The sequence below is a fragment of the Hyposmocoma kahamanoa genome, unplaced genomic scaffold (assembly GCF_003589595.1).
Source record: "Hyposmocoma kahamanoa isolate Upper Pololo Valley unplaced genomic scaffold, ASM358959v1 262, whole genome shotgun sequence".
NCBI classification, from domain to species: domain Eukaryota; kingdom Metazoa; phylum Arthropoda; class Insecta; order Lepidoptera; family Cosmopterigidae; genus Hyposmocoma; species Hyposmocoma kahamanoa.
The window spans coordinates 1,223,781-1,245,049 of record NW_020653765.1 but is presented as its reverse complement, the minus strand read 5'-3'; the positions used below and the strand labels follow the sequence as shown (position 1 = coordinate 1,245,049).

The window sequence follows — 21,269 nt, the reverse complement described above, 5'->3', positions numbered from 1 at the left end:
GCGAAAGCTTGGATTCCACACCCATGTTGTGGATATTCCAAAGATTCGCACGAAGCGTTACGCTTCCACATTTATATGGCGAACGGCCATGGAGTGGAATTCCCTGCCTGCGGACTTGGTCCCTGAACGTTATAACTTGGACCTTTTCAAGGCGAGAGTGAATAGGCATTATTTACGTGTACCTCATCGCCACTTTCCATCAGGTGAGATGGAAGTAAAATGCACACTTACATTTGAATAAAGAAAACTCTTTCAAAAGGAGCTCTACTGCTCATTTCGTTTGCCCCCGTTTATATATCACTACTTGGTCGATATTCATTTCAGGCGTACTAAGAACTTTTCCCCATCTTTTATTATGCGCACAGCCCAGGAATGGAATTTCCTGCCTGCGTCTGAGTTTCCGAGTATCTTTAAGGTGTGACAGAATAGGTATCAATTGCGCGACCTTGTTGCGTCCGTAGTCCCTTTCTTTGCATCAAGATCAGGTCCATTTACTTTTAAAAAATCCACAAAACCTAAGAAAATATCACCGTACTCTAATCTACCAATTTAGAGTACCTATATCATCTTACAAAATCTGTGCTGCATGTCAAGACATTTAAATAATAGAAGTATTTTATTTATTTAATTTAAGACGATTATTTAGTACATTTTCACACAAAAGTCTATCGAATACTGTCTGGGCTTATTAGTTGGCCATTCTTTACCTCAGTATGCTTCTCCTGAAGTCGCCCTGCCAGAATGGTGATGCAGCATCAACAGGAAGCCTCAGCCTTTGTTCTCGGTTGGAAATGATAAAAACGTCAAGAATCCCGCCGGCCGGTATTGTTTTGCAACCGGTATTTTCGTATTCCATCTTATTGTTTGTTTATTGTTGCGTGTGGTGGGTTGCATGCAACTCAACCTGCAAGCATGAAGCTGTAAAAAGGTGTTGGTTTTTATTTAAAGAAATGCTCGTATGTTGTTAATGCTCGTGTCCAGTTTTGGAAATAGTCCGGGATGCTTGTCCTCATTGGAGTTAAATGTTTTGTATACTTTTGACCGTTGTTTTTAAATAGGAATATTTTCAATATTTATTTGTATGTTTTTTTGTGAAAGTTCTACATTAGTTTGTCGTTACAGTTGATACAAAGATCGAACAAACTTGAAGAAAAGTTTCTTCGATATGACTTGACATGAATCAGGGACATAGGTATTTTCGTCTACCGCGAACTATCGCTCTCCCAACTGAGCTACTGAACCAGTCAGCAGGCCTTACGAATTTCTCTATGTGCTTACTGTAGGTCTTTGTTTTGGTTTCATAGTTTTTTTTTGTCGTGTCGCCACCTTTGAGAAAAATGTGTAATAAAAATAGTCATATTTTGCTTAATACACTATATCGTACCCTCAGTACAATAAAGCATACGTCAAAAGCTGCTTCTATCCTATTATGAAAGTCATAAAAATAATACGAAACAAATTACGTATATGTATTGACTTACAAATAAATGGACGACGGGTCTAATACACAAACCACGAAAAAATGTCCCAAGTCAACCTATTTAAACGTAGTGACATGTAAAGGAATATGAAAAAGCTAAAACGTTGAATTTAAATTGTAATTTCATCGTAGTACTATCTAATTTTGCTTGCTTCGCTGTCCGTCGAACAAACGAAGACTAAAGCGTGAATGACGCTCTGTATACGATTTTAACGCCCTATAAGTTCGGACACTTTTTAGCGCGGACCCGACGTCCATATAATTGTAAGTCTATGCGTATATGTGATATTTTATAGCTCTCCTATATAAACAAAAAAGGTATCGACTAAAAAAATTGTAAATTTGCAGATGTGGCCTTATTACTCCCAGGGATATTATATATCACTGTCACGATAGACTAAAACCTTTTCAAAAATATATTAGCTACTTACATAATAAAGGGTGTTTAAGATACTACTTCATTTTGAAGTGTGTCATATCTCGTTTTTGGGAACATCAAAGAATTACAAACGCTTAGATTGATGACCAGTCAAAATTAAATTTGGTATTTCCTCTGACACTTGATAGTGTGTCTTAATTCATTTTACAATACTGAACAATACCAAAGAAATAGCGAGTATATATTCTAAAGCACAGCACCTGCAAAGTGCTAGTCGGTCCGGCGCGTAACCGCGCTGATTGCCGCATTGTGCCGTTCACAATAACTCGATTAGAGTACGGACGGTCACCGGACATGCCGCCGGATCGCGGAATCTACGTTACACACAGGATGGATGTGGTATATTGAAACGATGAAAGGAATTAGGTACCGGGCTACCATCTTAACAGATAGTACAAAGACTAGAAGACGAATAGAAGGTATTATTGCGGGTGTTATCAATTGGCTTGAGGGCGTAAGACGCTACCCCATGTAGTTAACCAATACCCTGGTGCCCTTTTGTAGGCACGCAGTCAAAATGGAAACTTCGGTGATCGGAAATTCGGATGCAATAATAAATGATATTGGAAAGTAATTAGCCCGTTTATTTCGATTGTGCTGCAAGCGACCCAGGCTTTTTGGAAACCTCGCGACCGGCGCTCGGTGTCCTTAAGACCGACTAATTTAAATTAAAACAAAAGAATCCATTTTTTCTTCTGTACAACTTGGACACAAATTTTTTTTTAATTATTATTATTATTTTTTATTCGCACACACTCGACATAGCCCCCCACTAGGGAAACCCTGTGTCGCGGGTGCCAAGGACACACAAATAGACACTTACAAGTTACACCCAAACTCACGAGACAAATAAATGTAGGTCATACAAATATTTCTCCCGGCCCGGGAATCGAACCTGTGACCTCTGCATGTTAACCGTTCGGCCACGGAGGCAGTTAGTTAGAAGCACTATCACATATAAGAATAAAAAATTAGGGCAAATTCATAAAAAAATAAAAAAGAATTTTTAATCACTTGTGCCACTCACAATATCGCTCGGACATATAAATGACTGGCAACACAATAATAACACATGGTAATGTCTATGTTTCAAATAGAAGGTATCCAGGTACCGCGATTATTTAAAAAATAAGTCTTGCTTATAATCCACTATTTCTTTTATAATTTATTCATTACGAGTCCATTATTACAATTATCATTATTACAATATCTAATAAGGTTGGCTAAAAAACTATGTCCCGAGCTGTTAAACTATTTAAATGTCACATAATCACACGGTCAACGCGTCGACGGCATAGTCATGTTTCGTTCATGATGGAAAAATATAAAGGAAGTTTCGTTTGATTCGTTCTCTGGGATTTAGAGGATGGAAAAAAATTAAAGAAAGGAGCTGCCCTAACTACGGAAAGAACGTGCATACCTAAACAAAAATTGAACGAACAAATGGCGGATTTCTTTAGTGTCGTACCATAATCTATCGATAAGTCATTATGGACATGGCAACATTTAATTAAAGTAGATCAATTTGGGAATATTTTAGGTTATTAGGAAAATATCCGGGAGTATCACATGAAATTTAGAATTTATTGTATTGCATTTACAAATACTCAAATATTACGAAACGTGAATTTGCAGAGAAAAAATTAATATTTGTAATTTGAGAGTATATAAAATAGAGAAAACTTTGAAATATAAATCCTATACATTTCCAACCTCAAGATTCATATTTTCATAGAGAAATTTTTAAACAGATTCCGAACAGTGTAAGCTTTTTGTATTTATGCATTGGTATAGAATTAATATCAGTGACTGATTTAAGTGAATCTTTAATACTACCATTTAATTTTGGAAATAAATGAAAGTTATCAATAATAATTTTATTATCATACGTTTATATTGCTTAAAACATGGTGTAACAGGAGATGCAACAAGAGATGTGTTGGTATAAATAAGTTTCGCATGTATTAAATAGCATGTAAATGTCTGATTATATGATGTCAATTGACTACTATTGGCCGAGCGCCTTTGATTTGTACAGAAAAATCGACACTTCTCCGAAGTAAGACAAGTGGTCACGAGCGACTGCGAGTTGTGATAAGCCATGTCAACCGAGCTCTATACACGTTAGCGCTCGCCTTCACTCGGTCAGCTAGGCGAGTGACATCGACCGATGGCAAGGCAAGGCAAGGCAAATAGGCTGTCTATACGTTGCTATTGGCCTTCACACGGCAACGTTAGACCAACATGGTCTTTGTATTGCTGGCTTTATAGAATAAGAATTTTTAGTAGTTACCGTAGTCAGTGGGAAAATATTGGAAACGAGTGGATAATTTTGTTTTCAGGAACTGAGAATATCTAGTAAATGAGTCGTGTTTAATCTAAATTAAATATAAAATTATTTACCAATAAACCTAATGATGGGATTGCATTATCAGGTAATCTAGTTACATTCAAAGTTATGTTAAAATTTGACTCTTCAAAATGAAGCGAATAAATGACAAAGACCATCGTCTTTGATTTAATGTATGATTTTCAACCATTCTATTTTCTGTTTTGATTTGTAGGTAAACTTGAAATAGTAAAAATAATAATAAAAAAATAGTAAAACCCTCGTAGTGAATTATTTTAATAACAGAATATCGATAATATGTACGCTTCCAAGAACAACACTATCTCAAAATAATCGTTAACAACAATCATCAAAATATACAAACAAACAGATAATCTGAAGAAACCAAAGCAAAATTTGGCAAGATTTATGAATAAACTACTTAAATATGTCTAATTACAGGAGATATTTGGGCTTTTGTGTGATTTATAGACAGAAAAATAACACTTGCTGTACAATGTTACATTTGGTCGATCTTCGCTTTTTCAAATGCCACATCCCGTAATGCAGCAGCGACGAATTTTTATTAATACTTAATTGTTCTCACTGTCAATATTTTTGTCCATTTTATTACAATACATGTGAATTTTGATGTACTTCCCTTTGACAACCGTATCATGTACCTCATGTACTGCGAAATGGACACGGTTGGCATTCAAGATGACGTTACGTATTTTCGATTCCCGTGTTTGACACAGACCAATGTAATGCTATCTCTTTTGGTTTAAGACAGCACGCAATAGTTAAACAAAGACAATAACATGTTTATGTTTTCGACGTCGAAATGCATCGTATACATATAACGTCTGATTTATAGTATGTCAACATAACACATCCTTTAGTTTCCACAGTCTAAGCTCTGGGATATTATTTGAACCCGATTATTAGCTACAGACAGTTACAGCTGTCAAATTACGACAATGCACGTTTCGTCGAACGCAGTATCATTTATTCCTATGATTGTAGAATTATATATTTCTTCATTTTAATTAAAATTTAAAAGAATTCAGTTAATATATACTAACCTGTATAATTTTAGAGTTCTTTTGGCATAAGTTGTACCTTTATACACAGTTGGGCCCAAAACTGAAGGGATCCTTTCTCCTAAAAAATTGTCGTTGCAGATGTGGTCATTTTACATCAAAAGTGCTAGTTACTGGTCAACTTACACCTCTTAAGAGAGGATCTTCAGCAATAATAATTTGAGGTCATTTTGGGTTGTAGTCTATATGTCGATTACGTTATGTTCAAATGCAATAAGTATTCTTACATTAAAAAAATGCCACATCTACTCCAAAATCACTTGACACCACACCCCAATTAGGTTGCAACCGAGCTACCCAGGCACAAAGGCAAAGATAATGGTCAGTTAACTTAGTTCAGAAGATAGTTCACTTAGAGCGAACTTTATCAAGTTGCAATTAAGTCCGCCCGCTTAATTGAATATTCCCACGGTCCATATCACAATTACGACCTCGTGAACTGGACGATATTGATCAGGACTTTCCTTTGTGCCATATACGCTATTAGGAAATTAATAAGGAAATTGGAATCTGAACTCTGTGACTGGAAATTTTTGAAGTATGGTGTAATATGAACTCAAATTAAAATTTTTATACAGAGTGTTTTTTAAAATGGGACAGTATGGGGAAATCCGAAGCTGTAGAAAATACATATACAAGAAAACTGTCTTAGGAACCATTAAGTTTAATATAAAGTGAAATCATAAACTTAAAAAAATGTAATCAATTTTATTCATTTTTATACACAACTCACGCTTGACCAAAGAATTCAAGATTTTTAAGACAGGTTCCTCGAATCTGCTGTAATTTCAGATTTCCCCATACTGTTCAATTAAAAAAAATCTGTATATCGTGTACTTAGGTTTTGGCGACTGTTACGAATAGGAAATGAAACTATTCTATTTGGAACCTAAAATGCTTATGTTTGTTTTTTTGCAAGCCAAAATTTAGTCCCTTTGCTTAATAAACCGTGACCATGGGACCAAAAAATAAAGCAGTTTTTGGAATAAAACTATTTTTTTGGAATTATCCTATTTTTTTTGGAATAGAACTGTTTTTTGGAATAAAACTATTTTTTTGGAATAAAACTATGTTTTTTGGAACAAAACTGTTTTTTGGAATAAAACTATTGTTTTGAAAACCAGCGCCACAGCCAATTATGGCTGTGGCATAAGCTGAATGAAGTCCTTTTGCGTACGCCATCGCCACAACCGCACACATACAGCACAACATTTGTAATTGTTATATTTAGTTTTTTGTCTTACCTTTTTCTCTGTTTTGTCTCATTTTGTTTTTATATTTTAATTTTGTTTATTAAGTCTTTTTATTTTGTTTTGCTTGTCTAAGAGACATCAATGTTTTTTTTTTATTTATGTCTAGTGGCGTTGCAATAAATGTCTATTCTACTCTATATAAAAAAAACAGTTTTCGATTCCCGGTAGGATCAATTTGGGACCTTCTCTAAATTAGTTCTGAACCAGAGCAACGGAAGTCACTCCGAAGCACTACCCGCTTCGGAGTGAATTCCGTTGCTCTGGTACCTACTCTTAGTACATGAAATTTCCTAGTTCGAAACCAGATACTAGTATTTGGTGTGGTTGCATGGCGTATTGTTAATTGTTATGGCTTATTGTGGATTATGGCGTATTGTATAATTTTACTTTTTATTTCATTTATTTATTATGACATTATTCTAGTTCCTAAATTTTCGAGATTATTACATATGTGAAATAAAACATTTTTTTGGATATAAATATAATTATTTTTTCAAATAAATCAATGTTTCGGGCTCTTTACAGGTTCCAGGTCGTGTAAATCTTACTTTAGACAAATGTCTATATTAACAGTTTCTTGTGATATATACAGTTATATAATATACATATACTAATACTAATACTGTATATATACATATAATATACAGTTATACAGTTTCTTGAGATATTTTGGAGTTGTTGACAGGCGTGATTGAAAGTTCGTCTGAATTTAGTAAGGAGACCGAGTCAAATAGGCTTGTACTAGGAGGAAGGACAGACGTGGTGTAATAGTACCAAAGTTAAATATTGCTAAACATAGTCCGAGATATCAAACAACAAAAATGTTTAATAGTCTCCCTGCCGAACTTAAAATAGCACAGTATTCTATATCATTCAAAAAGAGTTTGAAACATTTCTTGTTGGATAAAACATTTTATTGCATTGACGAATTATATATAGAGTATTTTTTTCCGACACAATCTATTTTCTAATAAAAAAAAAATAAATAAATAAAACGGTTGCAATGGCCGTGCCCTTCAAGTCGTTGCGATTTAAGCTCTGAAGTGCATTGCAACTGCTATGGATACGCGTGATGCTTACCGTGACGTTAGAAACTTTTAAAAATTTTATTATTTATGCTTATTACAACGGCCATATCCAATTAATTAACATGAACAACAACAACAACAGTGATAGTGACAGCGACAGTGACAGTGACAGTGACAGTGATAGCGACAGCGACAACGACAGCGATAGCAACAGCAATCAGCAGATCTTTACGATTTATAGTTCTGAATCATTACAAAAGAATTTTTGCATCAAAATTATGATTTAGAGGACCGCATCTGCCGTGTCAAACCAAACCTTACAAAGTCAATTACAGTGTTTTCATTTAACAGCGCTCATAAGATTTCTCTAGACCTAATCTATACACTAAAATTTCAACTTCGGAGGTATAAGTGTTTTTGAATGAGATATTAAAAACTAAAATACACTGTAAGTTTTAAAATTTATAAGTTATTTTGACATAATACGGTACGCAGTAATACAGTCTTTTGGTTTGATAATTACGCGCGCGAAATACAGTGTTGCGGGGCGCTTCAGTTAGCGAAAACTCTCAGATGGCGCAAATGTCTCAGGAGCGGGGGTCTACTAACATTTGTCGCGGCTCAAATTCTAACAATAAAAAACGGCATTCTATCTTGGCAAACTAAAACACTACAAAGTTCAATACAGTGTTTTGTAATTTCATAACAACAAGAAGCTTTCGGATTTTAATGAGGGAAAAGTAATTTCAATAGAAGATGGCTAGATAAATTTCTATAATATCTAATGGTACAATGTAAGATAAATGTATCTTTTTATGTTATTAACCTCAAATATAATAAAACACAACAGCTTTTTCTCAAAATGCTGTTTTCGATTTTTTTTATTTTTTTTTATTATCAAGTGACGGGACGAACAAGTCGTGCGCCTGCTGGTAAGCTACATGCCTGTCCAGAACACTTGCAGTGCCACTGAGAGCTTTAAATCGCAAAGATCTGAGGGTTACTGCCACTGCGACAGTTACCCTGAGACATAAGTTGACAAGTCTCATATGCTTGTAATTTCACTAGCACCCTTACCCCTCAAGACCGGAATACAGTAAAGCTGACATTACTTTATCTACATTGGCGGTAGAATTAAGTGAGGTGGCAGTACTTCCCTGGACGAATTCATTAATGTTACAGTGATATTACTGATATTACAGTGCTTTGGTCTGGTTTTACATAGTAGATACGAGTGTATGCATATAATGTGAAATAATAGCGTCTATTTTCATCTTAAAGTTTCCGTTGGGTGGTCTTAATTGGCTTAAAAGTAGCCTTCGAGTAATTAGCGACATTTAAGCGTTATCTAAAGGTACTGATACGGTAAAACCCTGTACTTTAAGTACAGTTAGCAACATGTGTTTTTTAATTCGTAGTTTCTGAAAACATATACGAAGTCAGAGCGTCGATAACGTAGTGAGCGGTTGATTTTGACAGGTCGGTTTGAATGCCTGTTGCGGCATTTTTAAGATACCAAGTCATGAGACGTAAAAGTCGTCCGCCTGGTGTTAGCAACACGCTTAACCATAGCAGTTGCAGTGAAACTCAGGGCTTTAAATCACAAAGATCTGAGGGGCACTGCCACTACACCCGTTACTCTATTGATAAGTCCTACGTCCCTGTAATTTCACCAGCACCCTTACCTTAGGTAAGGTGGCATAACTTTTCTGGATGAACTCTATCACATGGAGCTCTACTGCTCTAGTGGATTATATTTCTTAAAAATATCATCGTCATCAACTCATAATATTAATTGTTGTGTACGACAACGAAGAACAAGACTTTGTCCAATTGTGAACATTCTTAGCACTGCTTCGAAGAACTTTTCAAACTGGCGCCACCGTCACGTTTCCTACAACGCACCTCTCGCCAAAGGAGAGAACCCAATCTCACATCATTGACGCCTGCCATTCTACGACCACGCGTCACTCGACTTGATGTGAAATTCTGACTAGTTAAATCATGTAACCGAACCGCTTACAACGCATAGCATTTCTAGAAGTTACAGGCCCTTTTGGGGTAAGTTCCTTTTTACCATAACCTGTATATAATTTCAGTAGGGAGTGTTCTAATACCATTGTACCTGTTTTTAAATCACTGTTTTGTTACAGTCTTTACGCCTTTACTTTTCCTGTTCTTTTTCCTTCCTGTACTCTTTCTTTGTTTCTACAATAAAATTCATGTGAACCGAACCTTGTATCTAATTACGCAAGGCACACGAGACAGACATAACCTAGTGGTGACGCAGTTTTGCCACTCAAAACCCTCTAAATAGGACCTAGTATGCAATCATTGTTTTTAAATATATGTACGAGTATGTTTATTGTTTTTCTTTGGAGGCTTAATTGGTGATCAGTCAACCAGCCGATATGGTTGTCATGTAGTTTGAAAGGGACAGGGGCTATGCTTTAATTGATTAACATGGACAAGAAAATTTGTGGAGCCGATGTCGCTGTTTTCTTTTTCTTTTTTTTTCACATAATTCAGGACAGAATTGTATCATAAATTAATTAATAAATTAATTAATAAATTAATTAATAAATTAATTAATAAATTAATTAATAAATTAATTAATAAATTAATTCATGATACAATTCTGCCTATACATTTTAATTCTGCATATATTTTAGCCGTCATTCGGTGATCAAAATATTCAAATTTTTCATTTTTTTATTTAATTTAATTTTTTTCCTATTTAATTATTATTTACTTTCATTTTTTTCCAAAATAATTGAATTAATTTTTTTTATTTAATGCCAGATATTTTCCTTCGTCTTTTAATAATAAGCTACCTGAACTGTCAATAATTCGAAAACCTCGTACGACCGAGACAAGCATTCTTTTAACTAGGCTATCAATATTGCATCATTCTTTTTATTCTTTTATTTTACATATTAATACATTTTAAAAGCACTATAAACAAAAACATTACAGTATGATACAAAGTCATCTAATGCTGCGTGTTGATATTCCTCGTAGTGTGCGTAAGAGTCTTTTTTTAATGATATTATGTGAATTTCAATTGCAAAGATCTAAGGGGCACTGCCACTGCGCCCGTCACCCTGAGACATAAGTTGATAGGTCCGGTAGATGGTAGCTATGTGCCTGTAATTTCGCCAACACCTTTACCCTTCAAACCGGAACACTGTAATGCTCCCATTAGTGCTGGGTGGCAGAAATAGGCTGCCCTGGACGAACTCTTTTACAAGGAACTCTACTGCTACTGACGTCGTTGATAAAAGGTGTCACTAAGCCTTTAACAGACCCTTGCACCCTACCGCTAAACAGTATTTTAATATCAAGTTTGGAGTCAGTATATTGTTAGTTAAAGTTAGGTAGGTATAATCTTTATCCTTGTTAGTAATAATCTATTAACATTAAGTAAATAAATATAAGTAAATGTATATGTTTTCTACAAACGACGGAATAGCTATTAAAAGGCGACTCTACCGTTTTCGTGTTCCGATGGCAAGTTTGACAATCGTCGCGGCGAGCGCAAAGGGCTGACGAACAGGTGTAGTCGCGCCGCGCAAAGGGCCCTTTATTGCGCCCGCGCCGCCCTGACGACTTTCATGATTGGTACAATCTATAGAAGACCGACAAAAGGTGCAATTGAATTGACTGTTTAGCCAGATTATCTTGGTTGATAAACCAGTGCCAGTGGTTCAGGAAATGTACCAATTGATACAAGTGTAAAAACTATTACTCCTTGCTAATATTTAACAAGCTGCCCCGGAATTTAGATTCCTTTTAATTTGTGCTTTATATTGTGTTGTTAAATTTTTTTTTTGGTTTGGGACACCAAACTCCTCTGTAACTAAATTTTGACACGTTTGTTTTATTTATATTGTAGTTCATTGTCTTGCATATGAAATAATCATTTTCTTTCTTTTTAGATTATTCGTAATTATCTAAACAATCTTTCATTATTTTGCGTTATAAAATGTGGATAGTTTTGTAATACGTCGCCAGATCGATGGATATAATTTCACTTGCATTTTTTGTACTATCCATTCGAGAAGCTGCACGTCAGTACGTCGCGACTGCATGCTTGACTGGCTGGATGATCTTTCTGCGTGCATTTCCGCGACAAAGGAAATCCCTTACATTGTCATTTTTATTTTGACTATTTGTGTCTTTTTGGTGTTTGCTTATTACTAATAGTGACGATGGACACTTTGTAGTTCCAAACAATAGTGTATAAGTGCAGAGCATCTCCTTTAAAGAATGGTGAGCTTATGGCTATTCGCGAACGAAAACATTGCTATTTTCCGTTTGGTCCTATCATCTTAAGAATACAGTCCATCTATAGAATCACCGTAATAACAGCGATTTGGTATTATAAATTGTAACATTTGTCAACAAATCTTCAAGAAAACAAAAAAACGGATTTCGTTAAGAAGAAAGCCATATAAGATATAAGACATTTATATATAACACCCGCATTGGGCTGCTGGAACAGCCTCGATAATGTAACACCTCAGAGAAATGTAACTGTACTGCCTGATATAATTTCTTCCATTTGCATAACGGGTTGATCAATCCTTTTTAAATTTTGACTTATGTGGTTCAGTGCCTCTACCACGAGTTTACTATGACAGTTTACAGACAGACAGACAGCGCCCATAAGCGATCACAAGAAGAAACTACATTTTAAACTACATTTTGTATACAAACATTTTACGCGGGCGCTAGCGAAAATGGTCTCTGTAATCTCATGGTAGAGGCTTGGTTAGACCTAAAGTTACCGCTACATCACATAACTTGTACCGTATTTCGTTATCGACGTGGCTTTTCAGTTAAATGCCTACGCGTGGCAATAGTGCCAATTTGTTGCATATTATCTGGCAGGACAGAAGCACTGACAGACAGACCGCCATTTAGTAGGTAGTTTGATGAGTCTGGGAAAGAGTACTGAAAAGCCTATTTTAGATTGTGCTGAGTATTAAGGTAGGATGTCGGAATAAATGCGTACCCTTGTTTGTTATAATAAAGTCACGTGTGGGGGTTTGGTGGAAAGGGTGTAAGCGACGTTTCGTAGATTTTTCACGGAAGCATGTTTTAGGTTTTAATAACTGTTTTAAAATATTCTCGTCCTACCCCCGTAGTATGCCACCTAGATATAGCTATTAAATCCACATTTAGTTTTCAAATTCGGGTGATAAACCGGCATTTCAAAATTTTAACAAAATAGCTAACGTGGCCAGCACCGTGACATCATATTTATCATTTTTATCATCGCCAGCGCCGTGACCAATGACTACAAAAGATTAACACGGTGCCAAACATGGCTGCAAGGTTACTGCTGATTTTAAAACATTTTGACAGTTCTGCACAGTAATTTTATCAACGTGAAAATTGGGCGCGACAAACGAGATCAAAAGGAATAACAAAAACAAACAAATTTATACTATATGTAATGTAATTGTTGGAAAAAGGTAATAACAATATTTTTAACACAGTTCAATACAAGAGAGTTAATTAGAAATAATAACTAAAGTAATGTAAAATATGTAAAAACAGAAACTAAAAAAATGCGACATTTTTAGTTTCGTAGTTTTCACGGCTATGATAGCAATTTCATATCGTTGTCCTTGTTCTTCAACCTTCAGCCATTGTTGAAATTTGACTTTTAAAACTTAATTACAGACATGCTCCTCTGATAAATCTACGAAATGTCGCTTACGTCCGTTCTACAAAACAACGACATTACGTCAAAAGTGCTTTTATCAAATGACAGTCCTAAAAATAATAAGGACTACGTAAAAAAATTATATATAATATGTGAAATTTTATAACTTATTTTTTTCTTAATTATACCAAGTGACGGGACGAACAAGTCGTACGCCTGGTGGTAAACGACACGCCTGTCCAGGACAGTTTTGAATTTTGAATTTGATAGTTGCAGTGCTACTCAGAGTTTTAAATCGCAAAGATCTAAGGGGCACTACCACTGCGAACTTACGGTACCTGCAATAAGGTATGATGTACATTGCAGGTTCCCTGTACGGAATTTTAAGAAAATAAATCCTTTGTTATGATTATCAAGTGACGGGATAGATAAGTCACGAACTTGACGGTAAGCAACACGCCTATTCATAATAAGTTCCAATGCCATTCAGAGTTTAAATCGCAAACTTGAAGGCACTGCCACTGCACCCGTAACCCTGAGACATAAATTAACAAGTCCCATGCACCTGTAATTCACCGGTACTATTACCCTTCAAAACCGAAACGCAGTAATATCTACGTTATCAAATAGGTGAGGTAGCAGTGCTTACCTGGACTCTTTCACGAGAAGCTCTTCTGCTACTACTATTCGCTACGGAACATCAAGATTGTTCATAGATTGATTGTTGATATCGATACCTATCCTCGTCGAAGTCGAGTAAAAACAACTTAAACCTTTGAGGATAAAGGACAAACATGAGACCGCATTATGCTTCAATATCAATTACAAAGCTCAATACGGATAATCGTAAAATATTATTAAAGAAGTAACAATAAAGTTAGGATTTTACTCAACAATGTCATGGAACTTAATGTCGTGACATTAAGGTCGTAAAGAGTTCAACACAGATTGGCTGGAGTCTTTATGAAACCCTATCCTTAAAAAATTTTAAAGTTTAAAAAAGGTATCTAATCGGAGCTGTCATCGAGATTAACCAAAAATAACGACGACGAAAGCATAGATTAAAAATTACCAGTGTGTCCACTTATCAATTCATGCTTACCTTAAGTAGGAGTGTACAATAAATTGTTTTATTCCAGTTACCATAAGTAGTTATTTTGATAACTACTCTTAGCTTACGTACTAATTTGCATTTACGGTTTCTGCATGTTGATATTTGTGTTGTATCTCTTTGAATTTATTTTTAAAGTACATAGGTAAGTACATATTAGAAATCGTATTTTGAAAACATTTTGTATTAATTTTTTTTAAACACGTCATGGACACACATACAGACAACCACAAATTGAACCCAAACTCACAAGAGAAATAAATTTAGGCCATGCAAATATTTCTCCCGGCCCAGGAATCGAAACCTTTGCATGGCAGTCCAGCTTGGTAACTGACGTCAGTGTGTTTTTTTAATGTTGTAGTAAATGATTATTGTTTATATTAATTACAAATAGCATTAATTGACGTTGTTTTAAAAATCATGACTTTGCGACATAGTTAATACAAAATAAATAATTATATTCTAATAATTCTATAAACAACAACTCTCCCACCAATATTAAAATTATAAAGAATGTAAAAAAACTTACCAATGTCATTTTATATACGTTGACAGTTAAATGTGATCGTTCGATAATGTATAGTAAAATCCCACTAGAAACGAAACTTGATTAAACATTTCATATGGGTGAAAAGTTACTCTGTATTAATGTTCTAATGAGACAAAAGGTTAATGAGGATAACAATGGCGGAGCAGTAAAATGTCAAATTTATAACACGCGGGACATTCGAGATTAACTGATAACACCGCCTTAGATGTTAAGGCGACGCTGTTTAATCGAAGCGGTAGCGATGACCAAAGTAACAGAGTATAATTATGATAATAGTTTAGTGAGCCCGTTCTAACGAATTTTAATATTATTAACCTCCTAACGCCCAGACCTTTTTGGCCCAACAAGTGCTTGACGCCCAAAGTACTTTTTATAAGTTCACATGGTACAGACCCAGAACTTCTGACATTCGAAAATATGCTTTACCGTTAATGTACAAACGTAGAATTTTTTCAAGGTACTAAGGGACATGTAAAGAAGACGTTCATCTAGGAAAACAGCTGAAACTAAACATCCTTCGTAAAGGCCTCCGGGTTGTAATCCCGACTAATTAAGATTTTTATAAAATGGGTATTTACAAAGATTTTGAAGTAAAAGTTAGGCGAAAAGATTCGTTTTTATGAACTGAAAGAACATTATTTAATAATATTTAATAAAAACACATGCTTCAAATTTTGTCACTATAACCTTATTTATACAAGAGCTGTTCAACCAATAATAGTGAATATTTTTTGGAATAATTTAAGTATAAGATGCCCAATTTTCTGGGTTCACAGTTCAACAGTTACATTATAAAATTAACTTAAAAGGACTTGGATATATCAAGTAGTAAAAATAATATGTTCTTTCTTTTTCCACAATACCTAAAAAAGTGATAAAAGCTCACAGGCCTTTTAAAACAATAAACAACAACTGCATTGACAATAGTGTTTAATTGTTAATTTGTGGTTTTCAATATTGGATTAAATGATATATTGTTTTATTAAAAACAAATGTAAAATTGAATTTAAAAATTAAAATTTAATTTGTAACCCTCTACAAAACAATACCAAATCTTAGGCTACCTATCAAAACGATTAATAAAATCTGAACTATTCATACTGAACTTCAATCACTTAAAATATCAGTCTCAAAAAAATTAAAAAGAGATCAAAAATAAGGCAGCTTGGCGATAATTATAGTTACCACTTAGTTACTCAATAATAAACTAAAAAAAATTATAAAATAACAAGACTATTACAACTTATTTAACATCATTCACAGTCGTATAAAATATTAATCAGCTTTTTTTACGACAAAAGAGATCAAAATTAAAATCTTTTCAATACTTTAAAATACCATAAACTAAATAATTCTTCAAAATAACAAAACTAATTAAAGTTAGAAACATAAGTATTCTTAGGAAACAATCACAACCATAACAATGGGAAATAGAAAAAGATGAAGTCGAAAACTCTTCATGGAGTGTGAAATATTTTATAACAGTTTCTTTCGTTAGTGAGGCACAAATGAATTTTGCAGGACGTGCACATCATCTTAGTCTTCTTTTGACATCCAGCAAACCGACACTTCTTTTGGATGTCACTTACCTCGGGCAAATGTAAAGCTCCTCGATAACGTTCTCTTTCGGAAGGAAGGGGCACAGGTGCGTTTCTTTTTCTAAAACGTGGGCGTTGCACTTGACTATCGTCTTGCAATTGTTCTTCGTTTTCTTGCTGCGATTCTTCATTTAATGAATTTTCATCTCCTGTGTCAATATTAGCATCAATAATTCTTTTGGCAACATCCAATTTGAAAAACCGCAGCTGCTTAATTGATTTCAGATCTACGCCTTCTTGTTTTTTGTCGTGACGATATAATATCCATGAATTACTAACTGCCAAATCAATGAAATGAGAAATAACTCTTTGTGTCCACTTTTTCGTTCTGTATCGGTAGGGGCAGTATGACAACATTCTATCAGCGACGTCTACGCCCCCCATGTTTCTGTTGTAAAGTTTGACCACTTCAGGTCTTGGCACAGAAATGTATTTTCTTTGTGATTTTGACCAGCGTTGACATTCATCCACATTCTGATCAGTGTGAATATTAGACAGAAATGTTATGGGCTTACTATCGAGCCATTTAGTCAAAACAAGTTTCTTTGCTTTATTCACTGCAATGTGCCAAGATCCTCTAGGTTTCTTCTTCATAGCTTTGTCGTCAGTCAAAACACTTCGCGCGGATCGAGGTATACGATTTTTCATGACTGTGCCTGTACACTTTAGTCCCTTGTCTTGAAGTGCTAAAACGAGTTTCTGTGACGTAAAGTAACGGTCGCAATAAATTATATGCCCAGGTATCAGATCCCGTGTCAGAGACAATACAGCTTTTTCGGCTAATCCGAAATCTGTGCCGTGGAAATCAGGGTACGTAGTACTCCCTTGGTAGATATGGAAGTCACAAACCAACCCCTGCGGCGTCGCAAGTACAAATGCTTTTAAGCCCACTGGATTGGGCTTTCCAGGACAATATTGTTTGACCCCACATGTCCCTTGAAAGGGAATCATCATTTCATCGACAGACAGATCTTGGGTTTTCTCTTGTAATTTACATCCTTTTAATACAGCTGTAATTAATGGTCTCACTTTCCATAACTTATCCGATTGCCTTTCGTCAGGACCCACATCTTCATCTAAAACTACCTTCAAAGCGGTTCTGAGTAAAAGAAATCTGTTTCTTGGCATAATATTAGCTATTATAGGGAGTCTGAATTCTTTTGCCCAATACATCCTCAGACTAGGGTAGTTAATGCAAGACATGATCATTGAAATTGCAATGTATGTATTGCATTCTTCGAATGTTAGGTTTAACGACTTCGTGTACCGGGCGAAATAACTCCAATTAGACTTTTCGACGATGTTTTCTATGACGGAGTCATCAATATATTGCCGAAAATAGTCAACTTCACTAAAAGAACTTCGGTCAATCGGCAGATATGATGGCTGACTTAGGAACACGTCTGGTGATTGAAATTCACACTCTTCCCATCCATCGTCTCCCTCGAGAAACTCACGACCGACACGACTACCACGGAAACGTCGCGCTCGTGACCTTGTTCCTCTCTTTTGTCCTTGTCCACGAGCTCTCGTTTGTGTAATAGGCGTAACTGACTGGCCACTTTCATTATCCGAAGAACTGGATGAACTGGTTATCTCCCGGTTTAAATTAAAATCATTGTCCGCTATGTCATCGCCTCCTTCAGACGAATCTTGCTGTTCAATTTCAGATTCATTTAGAATATATTCAATCTCTTCCTCATTTAGCGGATTACAACCTGGTACAAATAAAAAAGCTATGAACATCTGATAACTACGTACTACCCTCGTTTGCAAAAACTTAAAAGTTCGGAGAAACAACTAACGTGATTTAGATAGGTGGTACTTACTTAAACATGAACTTTGAATGAAATAGAATAATAGAACATTGATTCGAATCAAAGAAACAAGCTAACAGTAAAAGTGTCTTGTAACAATATGTTTTGGACGTAAAGAAAACTATCCTGGAAATTATGTTTTTTTTTATTGTTATAGCGTCCCATAAGCTTTTTAAAATCTAATAAGATGTAAGAACCCGCACACCTTTCAAAAGGTCTTCTTAATTAAAAGAATAATTTCACTGAAATTTCTCTGTTTCGTTATAAAATCTTTATGTTAAACCGAAATTTACCTTTTTAGCATCATTTTCAGTTAAAAATTATAATCAGAAAAGTAAAGATTTCAAAGAAACAAATAGATTTACTTACCACGTCCACTCCGTCTTGCCATCTTTTCTGAGGTTAAGACAAAAATGACAGATTCATTCAAATTTGGTTGGCACTACTGTTGTCCACAGATAACTACAATCTTGAAAGTTTCGTTTGGATACAATAGCTTGCACTTCCCCGCGATATTTGAAAATCTATAAGCTATTGAAATTAAAGGCCTTTTAATAGGACCCCGGGCGTCTAGCCGATGAAATCGATTGTTATGCTGGGCTTTAACCACTAACGAGCTGAAGTACTTTAAAGAGGACTTTGGGCGTTAGGAGGTGGGATTATATTTAATCAAACTTTATGACAATTTTATTTTTAAGAGAAATGGATTTACGCTTGACCGTAATATGGCATCCTTGGTATAATAATGTCACATCAGCAAAATTACAACTTTTCAGAAGATAAGTTTTAAGTATTCTGCGAACAAAATTAAGCTGTAACTTTTTTATGTTTTGATAGGAGACTTATTTTTTATGATACTTAGTAATGGAAAGAATTTACATCAATTTACGTCTCAGGGTGACGGGCGCAGTGGCAGTGCCCCGCAGATCTTTGCAATTTAAAGCTCTGAGTGGCGCTGCAACTGTTCAGTAGTTTTAGTAGCAATAGAGCTCGTGAAAGAGTTCATCCATGGAAATACTGCCACCATACCCAATTCTGCCGCCAAACAGTAAAGTGAGAATTACAGCGTTCCGGTTTTGAAGGATAGGGTGCTAGTGAAATTAGAGGCACATAGGAATTGTCAACTTATGTCTCAGGGTGGCGGGCGCAGTGGTAGTGCCCATCAGATCTTTGTGATTTAAAGTTGAGTGGCACTGCAAATGTTATGGACAGACGTATCGCTTGCCATCAGGCACACGATTTGTTCATCCCGTCACTTAGTACTCTAAAAAAAAATCGAACCGTTAATGGTGGAACTAAATAGCAAAAGTTTCACGTTTTATAGGCACACTCTAGAAACTAACGATTACGATAATTGTTAGTCAGTTTTTGTTTAATTAAAGTTTCAAAATTACTCGAGCTCAAAACCTAAGTCAACTAAAGTACTTAATATCACGTTATACAATAAAAATTCTTATTTTACATGGAATAAATTTGATTTAAAAAATGCTGTTGTGTACAAGAAGGTACAAATAAATACAATACAATAAACCGTTTAATTTCCTACTGAAAGGACTACTTAATTTGGGATTTTTATTATATTACTCATATAGTGGTTTTTTAGATAAATCAAGTTTTTATAAGACAAAAAGAGAAAACAAATACGGGTAATAAAATAAAATAAGGCAAAAGTAAAAAAAAGATAGAGAGGTCAAAGGCAAAGACGATGTGACACATGGAAATAAAGTAGCAAAGAACTTGATCCACAATAGCTTACCCTTAACAAATTCTGACCGACTCGCTTACAATGATCAAATTTCGTTTTTATTGTTAATCCGGTCAAATGAGCAGCCGTGCCCAGAGCCGACTAAAAAACGAACAAACTTGAGCAAAACAATAAGTATCCAAAACAAGAAAATATAAAAGGAATACTTTCCAGAATTCCACTTTTTAAAAATTGTTTCCTTTATTTGCTTTCAAAATGATGGAGGTCTGCTTTTAATTGTTGATCTCTAAGCAGAATTAGTGAGAATTCTGTTAAATGTCAAATTTCTCTTATTGACGACATTATAACCCACTTCTAAGTTCAAATCCCTTCTCAAAATAAGAATATGATTGCAAAGTTTGGCAGGCGAGTTCATGACCACTTTTACTAGTAATCTAATACATAGTTAGTTACATACTGTTGCCTATCTTGGATTATATTTGAGCCGCTTTTGCGACACTCATAAAACTACAATTAGCATATACCACGGTGAAATTAATATATATATACATATATAGTACCTATCAAGGTAGCTAGATACCACAATCTCCTAATTGTTACGATTCTGACACGCATCTTTTGCTTCGTCAAAGTCACGAATCCATTTTAAGGGGCAATATATAAATTTGTAATAAAATATATACATTTACGAGGTTTAAAACTACAGTGAAACAAACACTTTATAGTAAATGTTGGTTTCTGCGTACTTGGATGACGCGTGCTAGTGACCCGTTTAGCTCTTGCAAGTAGTCTCGATCTATGATGTTTGAAATAAATATTGTAAATGTTAAATGTGCATAAAAAGCAACCTCTAGAGTTTTTTGCTCATTCCTCTGAGAAGAATCGCCTTAGAAATGAGCGAATTTAAATAATATATATATATATATACTAACTAAATTGAAAAGTTCCTGCGCACAATCCCCGAAATGTATCCGATAGAAAACCGACAAGCAGGCTACTTTCGAGAGTCGAAGTGTCGAGATTTTGTAGCTTCGACTTCACAAGATAATTGTTGTTAATACGTCTCTTTGTTTTTCACTCCACCGAGTTCAAGGCAGCTAACTGGTATTGGGCAGAGCCGTCCCAAAGGTGGTAGCAGTACTCCGTACACGATCGAACTTGTGCTTTATACAGATTTAAAAG

The 21,269-nt window shown here is 35.1% G+C and overlaps 1 protein-coding gene across 1 annotated transcript in view; it reads right to left on the bottom strand.

Moving 5' to 3' along the window:
* Positions 1–18,773, bottom strand: part of LOC113228905 (piggyBac transposable element-derived protein 3-like) — a 61,257-nt gene extending 42,484 nt beyond the window's left edge. Inside the window, exons 1-2 of the mRNA XM_026462342.1 lie at positions 18,752–18,773; positions 16,557–18,283 (exon numbers count right to left, since the gene is read on the bottom strand). Coding sequence (XP_026318127.1) covers positions 16,557–18,283; positions 18,752–18,773 — 1,749 coding nt within the window. The remainder of the gene's footprint in view (positions 1–16,556; positions 18,284–18,751) is intronic.
* Between the last annotated feature and the right edge of the window lie 2,496 nt (positions 18,774–21,269).